The 16,973-nt window shown below is 38.7% G+C and overlaps 1 protein-coding gene across 2 annotated transcripts in view; it reads right to left on the bottom strand.

Moving 5' to 3' along the window:
• LOC137175613 (uncharacterized) overlaps nt 1–16,973 on the bottom strand; it is a 249,120-nt gene that overhangs the window by 164,141 nt on the left and 68,006 nt on the right. The window contains exons 15-18 of one of the 2 annotated variants that reach the window (XM_067581398.1): nt 15,414–15,587; nt 14,552–14,719; nt 11,063–11,239; nt 7,679–7,852 (exon numbers count right to left, since the gene is read on the bottom strand). In XM_067581398.1, coding sequence (XP_067437499.1) covers nt 7,679–7,852; nt 11,063–11,239; nt 14,552–14,719; nt 15,414–15,587 — 693 coding nt within the window. Of the gene's footprint in view, nt 1–6,822; nt 6,991–7,678; nt 7,853–11,062; nt 11,240–14,551; nt 14,720–15,413; nt 15,588–16,681; nt 16,868–16,973 lie in introns of both variants that reach the window. The other variant, XM_067581399.1, reaches the window with a different exon arrangement.

Raw genomic sequence — 16,973 nt, forward strand, 5'->3', positions numbered from 1 at the left:
GCTGATATGATCATCAAAACTTAGACTGGAATCAAAAAATACAAAGTTTTTCACCACAGAACCAAGATATGATTTGACCTGCATGCAGGTTTTCTGGACCAATGATAAATTCTTTCTGAATTGAACTCAATGAAATTTGTGGACATCCAATCTGTCACATCTGGGCCCGTATTTATCAAGCGTCTCAGAGCAGGAAATCCCTCCTAACTGGCCAAAAACGATCAGAGTGACGCATCTCTGCTTCTACTTTTAGGAGAAAAAGCCTTTTATCAACTTTCCAAACTTGGTAAATGATTCGTATCTCTGCCAATATTTCGGAGCTGCAGGAGATGGAGTTCAGGCAGAGATATTCCCTGAGAGGAGAGATGTTTTGGGAACGCTTGATGACACTGAGCTTATTAAAAGATTGTTTGGACTAAAACAGAATTATTAGTGAGACTGACTTTGTGTGTGATGCAGAGGAGAACACATGATGTTTCTACACAACATCATTTAAATAAATACAGAACGTCCTCACAATGTTACACTTTATGGTAACGGAGAAAATGCAGCTGTGCAACAGTGACGATTCTGTCAGAAGCCACAATGATAGAAGTCATGAATCAAACTTTGATCTGGCTCAATGCACGTCGTAAAGATAATGAGCATGACGAGGGTCCTCAGTTACAGCCCACTAAAACTTTGATTTACACACAATCATGTCAGCTGCATAATGAAGGATATCTCAACTTCATTACAACAGCTCAAATATTTTATAGGCTTATTTTTTATTGAGGCTCCTTCAAATAACAGCAGAGCTACAGCCTGATATTTGAGAGAGGAGGATGCACCTGAACAATATATGTTTCTATTGTTACGCTGTATTTACCTTCATGTAGAGAACACAAGTTAACTTGGGGTGTAGTTGAAAGAGGAATTGGACAGTGGAAGAGAGGATGTTCTTCATGGAGAGGGTTTGCAACATGTGTCTGTGCAATATGTGCAAGATGCAGCACTATTACAGGCTGTGAAACCATGTGGCTGAACCAAGATCATTTGACACAGCTGAGTCTAATTACCTGTTATCTTCAATAACATATAGGCTACATTTATCTCTCAGGCTTTCTTTACACTTTGTAAATATCATCTTATAATGAATTTTGGCATCATAGTTTTGTTCCATAACCTTGGTAAGTTACCTGCCTGGTTACCTGCTTATACACATAATATACCAAATTACCACTGTTTCATATTTCCAGCTGAGACTGAGAAAACTACAACACGTCATCATTATTTCTACTTTGCTGCTCTGACTGTGGTAAAACAGCCACGTCTCACTCTCTCCCAGGAGTAATCCCTCTCCTGCTGACAGTCACAGTAAATTCTCTTCTGCTTCATTAATTAGTTTTAGTCCTCGTTAATTCTCAGTGTGATTCTGAGACACTTGATAAATATGGGCCCAGGGTCAGAGTCTGACTTATAACACCTGTTTATTAATCTTTTCTGCATCAAACAGCTCATGTATAACACATCTGTAAAGTGCTGATTCAACAAAATCCAGAGATAACTGTTCAGTTTGTAGTCAGTTAAGAGACTTAAGTGAAGATGACAAAATCCAGATCCAGTCTCCGGTCCAGATGGACCATCAGGATCCAGCTGATCCTCTCTCAACACACACTCCTGGATGTTCACTCACACTCTGACAGAGATCACCACTTCCATCTGATGAGAAAAGAAGAAACAACAGAGGTCATAAATCAGTGTTTAGTGAGACTCACTTCATCAGCTGTCAGTCAGTGATGCAGCACATCCAGTATAAAGAGCAGCAGGGACTTCAGTCCTGTTCAGACCAGAAGTGGAACAGCTGTGCAGCGTAGCCTGCTTCCTCTCAGCTCTCATGTTAACGTGTTGGAGTGAACACACTGAGCTCCAAGCTCACACACCTGCACAGACTTTTGCTATCAAGTCTGTTTACTCTGCAGATTTCACTCAAGTACACAGAGGAAATAAAGTGCTGAGAGTCATGAACACATCATTATTGCAGAAACAGAGACATTCACTCATCAGTTTACTGATGGATTTACTGTTGATACATGTCAACTGTTAGAAAAGTTGAAAGCTACAGAGTCTCTGTGAAATTGAAGATCTTTCCTGCTGTTAAATCATCACATGACAATCAGTCAGAGCTCTCAGCTAAACAGCTGCTGTGATTCCTGGACTTCAGCAGAGGTTCTGGTCTGTATAAAGACCACATGGTTACTAAACGTAATGATGCTTGTGTGAAACCAGAGCCAGTGATTTGCAGGCTGCAGTCAGACTGAACTTAGAGGTCTGACAAAGATGAACTGATCAATTCTTTAGTGTTGAAATGAGAGAACAAACACTTTCAGATCAGATTTGATGGTAGGACAGTTTGATGATGAGGACCACTGTCTCTATACATCTTGTAAGGCTGTCAGCTGTAATCCAGCTTTATTTCCTGCAGAAATGAACACAACAACAACAGTCGTCTTCACATCAACTCAAACACATGATCACAACAAGCTTCTGGCTGATCTGATTGGCTGACTGTTCTCTCTCTCTCTGTCTTTCTGTCCAATCCCGAAGTCTGTCACCATTCTCCTCTCACAGCTTCACTGAGGAAAGCAGCCACTGAGAAGGTTGGAGGTTCACCAGGAAATACTGGATCTTTGCTTTGATACTAACTGTGTTTAATACAATACTGCTGAAACCAGCACAGACTGACTCCAACTCTCTACTCACTCCAGATCCTCCAGTCTACAGTCTGGACTCCTCTGAAGATCAGACAGCTGCTTCACGTCCGAGTACTTCAGGTTATTTCGTCCTAGTTCCAGCTCTCTCAGATGGGATGAGGGGTTGGACTTCAGAGCTGAGGCCAGAGAAGCACAGCTGATCTCTGACAACCTGCAGGACCTCAAACTGAATAAAGAATAAATGACGTCACTTTAGAAAACAAAGTTCATGCTTGAAATCATTCAATGTTTCATAATGTGTTCAGAGCTGAAGAAGATTTAGAATGTAGAAGTTTAGAAAGTAAACAGGTAAAGCAGGTAGAGACAGACTGAATACAGTAGAATCTGCACACTGTTCAGTCCACTTCCACACTTTCACATCTCGTAGTCAGAGATAATATCTCGTTAACAAACACAAACCCAGAGCTCAGATCAGTGTGTGGAGTCTTTTTTCAGTCTGTTCCTCTTGTAGATGTGATCTCTAGATCCCCTACGAGACAGCCAGAGTCAGCTGACCATCCTGAGTCACCACAGTCCCATAAACTGCGGCGGGTCCACAGACTGAAACTATTCACGTCACGGTTTACGGGACTGTGGTGACTCAAGGCAGCTAATATAGCAGCTAGCATCTACGTTACTTTTACACTTAAAATAAGATTTTTGTGCACGTTGTAATAACTCGATTTAAACAAAGTGGACATTTTAAACATCATACTGCTCTAACTGAACCATTTACAACAAGTAACCACTGCACACACACAACACAGAGCACATGTACATGTTTACTGAGTAAAGACACAAATGCAAAGATCCATCTCTGGATTTCAATAATCAATTATTGATCATTCAAATAAGAATCGCAATTAATCAGAAAATCTATCTTTTTGTCCTAAAGTTTAGAAGATGGAAACTCCAAACAGCTGAACCCAACAGGATACAGGTTAAAAACTGTCAAATAGAAAAGATAAAAACAGAGTTTCAGAGGTTAAGAGTGAATTATCCAGTGCAGATTTTTCTTGTTCTATAAAGGTTTTAAATGTGCAGCTCAACATTGTTCTGACAGTCAATGGACTAAACCACTGAAGAAGAAAATAGATCCTCAGTGGGGATCAGCATATTATCAGCTTTATGTCTGCAGTTTAGTGTCACCACAACTGTCACATCATATTAATCTCAGCACAGAAGTAAAAAATGGTGTCTGACCCCAGAATCTCCAGTCTACAGTGTGGACTCTCCAGAAAATCACACAGCTGCTTCACGTCACAAACGTCGTTTCTTGACAGATACAGATCTCTCAGATGGGAGGGGTTGGACTTCAGAGCTGAGACCAGAGAAGCACAACTGGTCTCTGACAAACTGCAGTCAGTCAATCTGAATAAAGAATAAATGATGTAGATTAAAATCCATTTATAATCCAATCAGATGTGTTCAGGTTTTAAATGTGTAGTTCAACATTACTATGTCCTCATCAATGAGCTTTTCACTAAAATCAGCAGAGTAACTTTGTCATTGTGTTATTGTGGATCATCATGATGTCAGCCTTCTACAGACATCATCCAAATGTCACCACAACATTCAGACACATATTCATGTCAACACTGATTCATAAAAAATACTTGAAACACCTGCATTTAGATCAGTGTGTGTGTGTGTGTGTTCTGAAGGATCAATATCAATGATCAGACATTATTCATTAAAACACATTAAATAATATAATAAAGAAATATTTCTCCTTCAACAAATAAACTTGATCTAGGGCTGTGTGGTTAATCAAATTTAATTTCAGATTACGATTTTGGCTTCCAACGATTATGAAAACAAGATAATGGAGATAAAATGATTATTGTTTATTATCGTCATTTCGCAGTGATGCTCTCGTTTTGTCTTGTGTTATAAATCCAGCAAACCTCTTTCCTTTACAGCGGTGCGCTTTCGCTCCTCCTTAAACGCCTCCGACAGGCGTTGAGCGTCTCTGTCCACAGACTAACTTGCCTTCACCAGGCTGACTGACAGCTGGGATTTACTGAACCTAAATAGTTTGCATGTCGGCTCCACGGGAAGAAATCAACAGTGTTTGTACTTATTGATTCATTGCTTTTATTTCCTCGCCCACTGTAGCGAGTGAATCTGCCTGTAGTGAAACCGGAGGTAACGTTAGCTGGGAGGCTAGCGGAGGCTAGCTGGCTGTGCTTCCCTCCGGCCATGCTGCGGCTAACGCTCCGCTAGCCTCCCAGCTAGCCCCGGCTCTCCGTCTGGATCCAACCGGAGCACCGAGCCCCGGTTTGTTATTCAGGTTAAAGTGGGAAGAAGCAGCGGGTCTGTCGGGCAGCTGAGTGAAGTGGAGCCTGCGGAGGAAACACCGGGACCGTCAGGATGAAACAGTCCGCAGCGGAGCTGCTGTGTTCGGCTGCAGAGATAGGAAACACCTCGGCTGACAGGATGTACCACTCTGTTTGAAAAAACGTTTTCTTTTTGGTTTATAACAGCTATTGGCAACCAGCGTATGAGGTGCATTACCGCCACCTTCTGCTTCGGACTGTGGACCAAAGATTAAATCCTGCACATTACTCCTGTCTGTCTAATAAACTCAAAGAAAACTACTGCTCCACCCACTTGGCAGGTTCATGTGTTTTAATGCTGAGCTCCTGAACTCCAGTCTTCATAAGTTCTTCCTTCATATATTGTCTTTCTTGATCATTAGTACAATCTATGATTGCAGGTGTAATAGTCTCCTCAGCCAGGTGGAAAAAAAGCATATATATCAGCATTGGCAATCAGCAAAAATGAGAGTCAAAAAGTAATTGTGTTAAATAATCGTGATTATGATTTTTGCCATAATCAAGCAGCCCTACCGTCTATACAAACTCATGTTGTTCAGCCAAACACAAGTAAAGATGTCGAAAAGATTAAAACACAACACATTTATATGTTTTAGGTCTACATGTGCAAAACAGTTGAGCAAGAATAATAAAAGACCTGCATCACTTGCAAGAGCGTCATCATTATGTACATTTAAAACACATAAATGCTATCCCATAATGCAACACATGGACTGTCAGTACCTGCTGTTTCAACTTTATCACTTTGAGCACAGACAGCAGAAACTGAAAGTCTGCTCATTTGTTCATCTGCACTGTTTGTATTTGTGTTGACATCAGTCTGATACCTGCAGACAGCTGCTGGCTGGCGTTAGCTCCCCGGCAGGTAGAGACAGACTGAATACAGTAGAATCTGCACACTGTTCAGTCCACTTCCACGCTTTCACATCTCGTAGTCAGAGATAATATCTCGTTAACAAACACAAACCCAGAGCTCAGATCAGTGTGTGGAGTCTTTTTTCAGTCTGTTCCTCTTGTAGATGTGATCTCTAGATCCCCTACGAGACAGCCAGAGTCAGCTGACCATCCTGAGTCACCACAGTCCCGTAAACTGCGGCGGGTCCACAGACTGAAACTATTCACGTCACGGTTTACGGGACTGTGGTGACTCAAGGCAGCTAATATAGCAGCTAGCATCTACGTTACTTTTACACTTAAAATAAGAATTTTGTGCACGTTGTAATAACTCGATTTAAACAAAGTGGACATTTTACACATCATGCTGCTCTAACTGAACCATTTACAACAAGTAACCACTGCACACACACAACACAGAGCACATGTACATGTTTACTGAGTAAAGACACAAATGCAAAGATCCATCTCTGGATTTCAATAATCAATTATTGATCATTCAAATAAGAATCGCAATTAATCAGAAAATCTATTTTTTTGTCCTAAAGTTTAGAAGATGGAAACTCCAAACAGTTGAACCCAACAGGATGCAGGTTAAAAACTGTCAAATAGAAAAGATAAAAACAGAGTTTCAGAGGTTCAGAGTGAATTATCCAGTGTAGATTTTTTCTTGTTCTATGAAGGTTTTAAATGTGCAGCTCAACGTTGTTCTGACAGTCAATGGACTAAACCACTGAAGAAGAAAATAGATCCTCAGTGTGGATCAGCATAATATCAGCTTTATGTCTGCAGTTTAGTGTCACCACAACTGTCACATCATATTAATCTCAGCACAGAAGTAAAAAATGGTGTCTGACCTCAGAGTCTCCAGTCTACAGTGTGGACTCTCCAGAAAATCACACAGCTGCTTCACGTCACACATGTCGTTTCCAGACAGATCCAGATCTCTCAGATGGGAAGAGTTGGACTTCAGAGCTGAGACCAGAGAAGCACAACCGGTCTCTGACAACCTGCAGGAACTCAATCTGAATAAAGAATAAATGATGTAGATTAAAATCCATTTATAATCCAATCAGATGTGTTCAGGTTTTAAATGTGTAGTTCAACATTACTATGTCCTCATCAATGAGCTTTTCACTAAAATCAGCAGAGTAACTTTGTCATTGTGTTATTGTGGATCATCATGATGTCAGCCTTCTACAGACATCATCCAAATGTCACCACAACATTCAGACACATATTCATGTCAACACTGATTCATAAAAAATACTTTAAACACCTGCATTTAGATCAGTGTGTGTGTGTGTGTGAGAGATAGAGAGATTATTGTGAAGGATCAATATCAATTATCAGACATTACTGTGTAAAAAACATTAAATAATATAATATAAAGAAATATTTCTCCTTCAGCAAGTAAACTTGATCAATTTAAAACAGATATTAGTTGAGGGGATCTTCTGTATACAGATGTGACTCTTTACCAAAAGTTATAAACATTCATTTACTTTAACAACTAACAGTGGACATTTTCTACAGTTTCTTTAAGAATCAGCCATCTTTTATAACTACAGACTAAACTTTGTACAGTAAAAAAAAAGAAAATATGGAAAAAGGAAAATGAACTTCATGGATGTAAGTTATGTATGTACATAAATTAGGTTCAGTTGTTAAACATTAAGATCAACAATAGTAACAGACAGTCAGTGAACTGACCCCAGATACTCCAGTCTACAGTCTGGACTCTCCAGAAAATCACACAGTAGCTTCACGTCTGATTCCTGAAACTTTCCTCCTCTCAGTTCCAGCTTTCTCAGATGGGAGGGGTTGGACTTCAGAGCTGAGACCAGAGAAGCACAACTGATCTCTGACAAACTGCAGTCAGTCAACCTGAATAAAGAATAAATGATGTAGATTAAAATCCATTTATAATCCAATCAGATGTGTTCAGGTTTTAAATGTGTAGTTCAACATTACTATGTCCTCATCAATGAGCTTTTCACTAAAATGAGCAGAGTAACTTTGTCATTGTGTTATTGTGGATCATCATAATATCAGCCAGAGTGGCGCCAGACAATTATCAGCAGGGGGGCACAAGGTCGTCACGGGTGGGCACTCCTTTTTACATGCTCATAGATCAGACGTTTCTTTCTTTTTTTTGGTACTTTAACGTAAATGAGTCAGATGAATGGCTTTCTATACATAAAAGAAGAAATAACACAATAAAGTGGAAACTGCTTATATTGATCACATCTGTCTGGATCAAATTGATCACTATCAACAGATGATTATTATAACTGATTTTTAAACATCTTTTCTTTATTTCTCATGCAGAATACCATCTAATTGACATTTGTATATTTATTACATGAATATAAAGTAATGAAACGAGCAGCTTCTCTATTTAATACATTTTACTGACTGTTTCAAAATACAGTACAGCTGTTTAAACGCTGGTTGTTGTGTCGCTGCTGTATCTCGTTGGCTGGTTTTTGGCAGTTTGTCATGAGCTTCGAGGAAACAACGTTTTTCATTGAGAGAAAATGATTTTCTTTTTCCCGTTATGATTTCAATGTGCAGGCAGCAGCAGCCTCAGGTCACCAGCTGGAAGCAGACGGGTTACCACGAGGCAGTAATGGTGCCGCAGCCGCCAGGAACATATCAAACATGTTTCATGGGAGTAAAATAAAAAAAATAGAATTACTGAAGTTGTACAATTTTTTCCATATGGATTCATGTATGAAAAGGCCCAAAATGAACACTGTACTTGATTAGTATAAGCAAACTATTTAAACAACATTTGTATGAGAATGATTCAGTCTCAAGCTTTGTGATCCATATAAGCGATTGATCACTGTAACTGTGATCAATACAGGCGGTTTCCACTGTAATAATCAAACCAACACTGCATAACTCTTGAAACAAATTGAACAATGAATATGTTACAGTTCAGAACTTCCTCACAGAAACCACAATCCTAACATGCCACGGCGGGCCAGGATAAATAACACTGGCTTACCTGCGGCTACTATTCCTACACAAGTCTTCTGGGCTTTGAGTTGGAAAGGTTGATTATGTCATTATAATCACTAAGTGTCAGTTAGTTCTCTTTCAAAAAACAAAAACGTCAAGTTGTTCAGGTGTTCAGTCAACATGGATGATCTGATGCCCATCTGGATCTGTTGTTACACCGTATTTGGTGACTGAAGGGTCCTTTAGAGTAGGAATGTGCGATTAATCGAATTTTATTTTTTTGGCTTACAACGATTATGAAAACAAGATAATGGAGATAAAACGATTATTGTTTATTATTGTCATTTTGCAGTGATGCTCTCGTTTTGTCTTGTGCTATAAATCCAGCAAACCTCTTTCCTTTACAGCGGTGCGCTTTCGCTCCTCCTTAAACGCCTCCGACAGGCGTTGAGCGTCTCTGTCCACAGACTAACCTGCCTTCACCAGGCAGACTGACAGCTGGGATTTATTGAACCTAAATAGTTTGCATGTCGGCTCCACGGGAAGAAATCAACAGTGTTTGTACTTATTGATTCATTGCTTTTATTTCCTCGCCCACTGTAGCGAGTGAATCTGTCTGTAGTGAAACCGGAGGTAACGTTAGCTGGGAGGCTAGCGGAGGCTAGCTGGCTGTGCTTCCCTCCGGTCATGCTGCGGCTAACGCTCGGCTAGCCTCCCAGCTAGCCCCGGCTCTCCGTCTGGATCCAGAAACAAAGATAGGAAACAGCTCGGCTGACAGGATGTACCACTGTGTTTGAAAAAACGTTTTCTTTTCTTCTTCTTTTTGGTTTATAACAGCTATTGGCAACCAGCGTATGAGGTGCATTACCGCCACCTTCTGCTTCGGACTGTGGACCAAAGATTAAATCCTGCACATTACTCCTGTCTGTCTAATAAACTCAAAGAAAACTACTGCTCCACCCACTTGGCAGGTTCATGTGTTTTAATGCTGAGCTCCTGAACTCCAGTCTTCATAAGTTCTTCCTTCATATATTGTCTTTCTTGATCATTAGTACAATCTATGATTGCAGGTGTAATAGTCTCCTCAGCCAGGTGGATAAAATGTGCACATATATCGGCATCGGCAAAAATGAGATGGAAAATATTGGATATCGGCAAAAAATCCAATATCGTGCATGCCTAAAACACATATACAGCCGGATATTTCTGTGATTTAAACAGATGTCTGTGCAGATTACGCTTCACTAAATGCAACAGAAATAAAAAAAAAAAAAAAGGGGTCTCCGTGAGACACTCAAGAGTCAGTGTCGACTGCTACATTTAATAAAATGGAAGCGTTTCTGTTCCATGAGTCAAAATGCAATTGTGTTAAATACTTGTGATCTCAATATTGACCAAAATAATCGTGAGTATGATATTTGCCATAATCGAGCAGCCCTACTTTAGAGCCAACAAATGTCTCACAACCATCCTGCTGTGACTTCACTTTAAGGCACGGCCTGGTCCCAACATGCTTCATCCTCTGGACGTGTTTTTGTTAAAAAGTGGCTCAAACATAACTGCTTAGCCACAGTTTCCAACTTTCATCTAGCTGTTAGCTACATGAAACTGCGTTGTGACAGTGCGTGCGTGATGTAGCCTAACTTCAGTCACGTACAGTAAGACAGGAAGTTTCCATGAATCTGAAGTTTGGGTGGGGCACAAAATCCCAATTGGACAGGCATTGCCCCCCAGTGCCCCCCTGTCCTGCTGGCTATGATGTCAGCCTTCTACAGATATCATCCAAATGTCACCACAACATTCAGACACATATTCATGTCAACACTGATTCATAAAAAATACTTTAAACACCTGCATTGATCTCTCTGTGTCCCTGTGTGTGTGTGTGCGTGTGTGTTTTCTAAAAAATAAATATCAATGATCAGACATTATTCATTAAACACATTAAATAATCTAATAAAGAAATATTTCTCCTTCAGCAAGTAAACTTGATCAATTTAAAACAGATATTAGCTGAGAGGATCTTCTGTATACAGATGTGACTCTTTACCAAAAATTATGAACATTCATTTACTTTAACAACTAACAGTGGACATTTTCTACAATTTCTATAGTCAGTGAACTGACCTCAGAGTCTCCAGTCTACAGTGTGGACTCTCCTTAAGATCAGACAGCTGTTTCATGTCCGAGTCCTTCAGGTTATTTCCTCTTACATCCAGATATCTCAGATGGGATGAGGGGTTGGACTTCAGAACTGAGACCAGAGAAGCACAGCTGATCTCTGACAAACTGCAGCCACTCAATCTGAATAAAGAATAAATTATGTCACTTGAGAAAACAAAGTTCATGTTTGAAATCATGCAAAGTTTCATAATCTGTTCAGAGCTGAAGAAGGTTTAGAATGTAGAAGTTTAGAAAATGGAAACTCCAACCAGCTGAACCCAACAGGATGCAGGTTAAAGACTTTCAAATACAAACAGTGAAAAAGAGCTCTCATTAATATTAATGACAACATGCTGCTACTTCAATAAAGACGTAGTGACTTCACCTCTTAAACTCTGCAGCTCCACCAGTGACTCTATCTATACAAACTCATGTTGTGCAGCCAAACACAAGTTAAAAATCCACATGAATATTTCAGATTCTACTCAAGATCCCAACATTTATAATGATATCAAATATGTCAGGATGGATGTTGGGAAAATAGGAGGAAAATGATGTTCAAGATATAGACATTATTTACATTTAATGGAATGATGCCGCCATGAAAAAAATCAGAGCATCTTGTGTTTAAATATTTCTGTTAATATAAACACTGCACAGCTTCATAATAGTGTTGGAACAAGTAAATACTGGATATTATATTTGTTGCTGTCTGATTGAGGTTTTTGGTTTAAATTTAAAGAACAAAATTTAAAGTGAAGTAGGGCTGGGCAATTAACTGAAAATGTATCAAGACCGACATTAAGACCCTCTCACTGACTTTCTCATGTTGGTTAAGTTGGTTAATAATTTCCCCAATGCGTGCGTTCATGAACTGTCCCTTTAAAACAATACTATGTTGTGTTCAGTCATGTGCCTCCGCCCCGTCCAACTAACGTTAGTGCGAGTTCACTCAAAGCAAGCTGGCACCATGGATGACACAAGCACTAACACTGAGCCAACAAATAGGCCTCAACCTGAGCAGCTTATGACTAAAAAGAATACCGTGTCCGTGGTTTGGACACATTTCAGCTTCAGTGAAGACGACACAGAGCAAAAATAAGTCAAATGTTAACACTTTGGAAAAACAATTTCAGTGACCAAAGGTAACACCACCAATCTGTTTAATCACTTGGAACACAATCACATTACCGAATATGAAGAGTTCATGGCTCAAAAAAAGAGAGAGACTGACAAACGCTAAAGCGCTTCCACAAAGCAGCTGACGCTAACACAAGCATTTACAAATGCCGCACATTATGCAAAGGATTCAAGAAGATGGAAAGAAATAACTGATGCTATTGCATATTACATCATGAAGGATATGGATCCCGTAGCCACAGTGGAACATAGTGGGTTTAAACATCTTGTTAAAACCCTCGACAAAAGATACGCTGTGCCATTGCAAAAATATTTTTCCCAAACAGCAGTGCCCAACATGTACAAAACATGTCGTGAGAAGGTAGCTGCTGAACTAAAATCTGTTCGGTACTTTGTAGGAACGTCTGATCTCTGATCAAGTACAAGGATGGAGCTATACTTGAGCCTTACGTCGCACTATATTGATGATGAATGGAACCTGTGCAACAGATGCCTGAAGACGGCATATTTTCCAGATGATGACACATCAGAAATGATTGCACAGGGCCTGAGAAATATGCTGTCTGCATGGGACCTCATGGAAGAAAACCTCATGACCATTACGACAGACAACAGCACTAATGTCGTCAAAGCTACACAGCTCAATGGAGGGACACAGGAGCAATGTTTTGGACACAGGTTGCACCTGGCAATCGATAGGCAACACATCAGCTGATCAGACACTATGCTACAGTTGAGCTAGAGCTATCTTTTAGTTCACTTTAAATAAATACTGTGACAATAATAATAAACTATTCATATAGCACTATTCTTAATGTTACAATGTGCTTCATATTACAATGTTAACTTCACATTACAATGTAAAACAACGCTACAATGACTCATCATTAAAGTAGAAATAAAAATTACTCTAGAAGTCTGTTATTAATCTATTATTAATTAAGTAGCTTTGAATTAAGAGAATTCTCCTCATCTATTATTTTGCTTACGTTTTACAGTTTGTAAAGTCTTTAGGTATAAGTCAAACCCTCAATAAAATAATAATTCATCTTTTCGTATGTGTATTTCAGAAAATGCAACGGAAGATCAACGTGTGCAGCGGGAAATGAGGGTTTGCAAAAAGATTGTCAGTGCTTGAAAGCTGCATGTGCCACCAGATGGGGATCAATGCAAATGATGACTGCAAGGATCCTTGAGCAAAAGAAAGCCATCACACAGGTCCTCGGTGATGATGAGAAATCAAGGCAACTTGTTCCATCTTGGGCTGACCTGGATGTCTTAGAGGCTGTCAACAAAGCTCTCTCCCCATTGATGGAGTTCACAGATGCCCTGTCAGGAGAAGAGTATGTGACCATTTCATTTGTGAACTCTGTCCTACACATCCTCCATTCATGAGTGCTGGCTGAGGAAGATGACATGGAGCTCACTAAAACAATCAAGACCTGCATCCTTGAGTACCTTAAGGAAAAGTTCTCAGAACCCATCACAGAAGAGCTACTGGAAGCATACACTTCTGCACACCATGTCCCCACCATTCAGGAAGAAGTCAGAACAGAGATGATGGAGTCAGCAGCTGCAGTCCACAGGGAAAGTACCCCAGAGAGCACAGAGCCATCTACGTCTTCATCATAAGCAAAGAAGCTTAATCAGCGGTGTTGCATTAACATTTTCACACATGGCGTTATTTAAAATAATTTATTTTGTTTGCAAAAGATGCAAGTTATTATTTTATACTCTTTTTTTAGGGAACTTGCTTTTTACTTTAGAAATAAAATGTGACCTTTTTCACAAGACATTTCCATTTCAAGTGATGTGTGCTTTGATTTCAACTGTTTGAAACATTAAATAAATTAACATATGTTAACAGTTAACATATGTTTCATTGGAAAAAAATATCCCAGTAGTTCAGCATGTTTACAGTACAGACCTTGTCAGAGAACTATGAGGGCAGTATAAAAAAAGCATATAACATAAATAAGTGTTCATTAATCATAATCGAGGTAAAAGTTTGAAATAATCCTGATATTGATTTAGTCATATCGCCCAGCCCTAAAGTGAAGGTGAAATTTAATGTAAAAATCAAGAGTTTCAGAGGTTCAGAGTGAATTATCCAGTGTAGATTTTTCTTGTTATATGAAGGTTTTAAATGTGCAGCTCAACATTGTTCTGACAGTCAAAGGACTAAACCACTGAAGAAGAAAATAGATCCTCAGTGTGGATCAGCATAATATCAGCTTTATGTCTGCAGTTTAGTGTCACCACAACTGTCACATCATATTAATCTCAGCACAGAAGTAAAAAATGGTGTCTGACCCCAGATACTCCAGTCTACAGTGTGGACTCTCCAGAAAATCACACAGCTGCTTCACGTCACACACGTCGTTTCCAGACAGATCCAGATCTCTCAGATGGGAAGAGTTGGACTTCAGAGCTGAGACCAGAGAAGCACAGCTGGTCTCTGACAACCTGCAGGAACTCAATCTGAATAAAGAATAAATGATGTAGATTAAAATCCATTTATAATCCAATCAGATGTGTTCAGGTTTTAAATGTGTAGTTCAACATTACTATGTCCTCATCAATGAGCTTTTCACTAAAATCAGCAGAGTAACTTTGTCATTGTGTTATTGTGGATCATCATGATGTCAGCCTTCTACAGACATCATCCAAATGTCACCACAACATTCAGACACATATTCATGTCAACACTGATTCATAAAAAATACTTTAAACACCTGCATTTAGATCAGTGTGTGTGTGTGTGAGAGATAGAGAGATTATTGTGAAGGATCAAATTCAATTATCAGACATTACTGTGTAAAAAACATTAAATAATATAATATAAAGAAATATTTCTCCTTCAGCAAGTAAACTTGATCAATTTAAAACAGATATTAGTTGAGGGGATCTTCTGTATACAGATGTGACTCTTTACCAAAAGTTATAAACATTCATTTACTTTAACAACTAACAGTGGACATTTTCTACAGTTTCTTTAAGAATCAGTCATCTTTTATAACTACAGACTAAACTTTGTACAGTAAAAAAAAAGAAAATATGAAAATATGGAAAAAAGAAAATGAACTTCATGGATGTAAGTTATGTATGTACATAAATTAGGTTCAGTTGTTAAACATTAAGATCAACAATAGTAACAGACAGTCAGTGAACTGACCTCAGAGTTTCCAGTCTACAGTCTGGACTCTCCAGAAAATCACACAGTAGTTTTAATCCTGAGACTTTCAGGTCGTTTCCTCTTAGATCAAGATCTCTCAGATGGGAGGGGTTGGACTTCAGAGCTGAGACCAGAGAAGCACAGCTGGTCTCTGACAACCTGCAGAGCCACAATCTGAATAAAGAATAAATGATGTAGATTAAAATCCATTTATAATCCAATCAGATGTGTTCAGGTTTTAAATGTGTAGTTCAACATTACTATGTCCTCATCAATGAGCTTTTCACTAAAATGAGCAGAGTAACTTTGTGTTATTGTGGATCATCATGATGTCAGCCTTCTACAGACATCATCCAAATGTCACCACAACATTCAGACACATATTCATGTAAACACTGATTCATTAGATTAGATTATTTTTTAGTTTGAACATGTTAAAATGACAAAATAAAATATATAGGCAGCAAAACAAAAGAAATAAAAATAACAGCAAACTTTCAGTAAGCAACACAAATAATAATCATTCAATGGAACTTTTCTAGTCCTACCCCTTTTTATAATTTATTAATCAAATCAAAGCCAAAAAACATTCAAAACAACACAAGAGAATAAAGATAACTTGCATAGAACCAATAACAACAAACAAAAACAACACAAGTCAAAAAGACACTCTGTACCAAATCATATTATTCCAGACCACCTCTTTGTTCATCCATTCTATATCTGTTCAATATGTTATTTTTAAAGATTTGTTTAAACTTACTTAATGTTCTACATGTTTTCATTTCTTCATTGTGGTTGTTCCATAGATTAACTCCCTTTATTGTGATAACAACAACAACAATAATAATAATAATAATAATAATAATAATAATAATAATATTTCTATAAGTTCAGCTGAAGCTGATATGAGGCTTTGACAGTTTGGTAGACTCCCACTTGATTTGTCTGACTCAAAGTTACAAACTATTTAGTTCAAAATTCCCTCTTTGAGTTATGATCCCTCCACTGCAGCTCAGCAAGGAAACACTGAAGAAACACAAAAATACTTACTTGATATGTGTAACTCAGACTGCTGAAGACTCATATTAGTTTAAACTTTGGAAATCATTTTTACACAGAATAAGACTGTGGATTTTAAATTTAAATTCTACAGATTTGTGCTCAGGGAAATCCCAAAAATGTATTAACCAAACATGTGAACTTCAGTGAAGGATTTGAATTGAATATATAGAAAAAACTGCCAAAGCTACAGCCAGTGAACTGACCTCAGAGTCTCCAGTCTACAGTTTGGACTCTCCAGTCCAGCAGACAGAAGCTCAAATCTTGAACCAGTCAGATCATCCCTCAGGTAGTTTCCACTCAGATCAAGCTCTCTCAGATGGGAGGGGTTGGACTTCAGAGCTGAGGCCACAACTTCACAGTGAGTTTCTGAGAGTCCACAGCCAGAAAGTCTGTAATGACACATATATTACAACATATGTTATCATGAAAGAGGACACTTTATATTTACTTCCTGCATTTGATGACAAAACAGTTTGACATTCCCTATTTTGATTA

The sequence above is a fragment of the Thunnus thynnus genome, chromosome 23 (genome assembly GCF_963924715.1).
Source record: "Thunnus thynnus chromosome 23, fThuThy2.1, whole genome shotgun sequence".
Classification (NCBI taxonomy): Eukaryota; Metazoa; Chordata; class Actinopteri; order Scombriformes; family Scombridae; genus Thunnus; species Thunnus thynnus.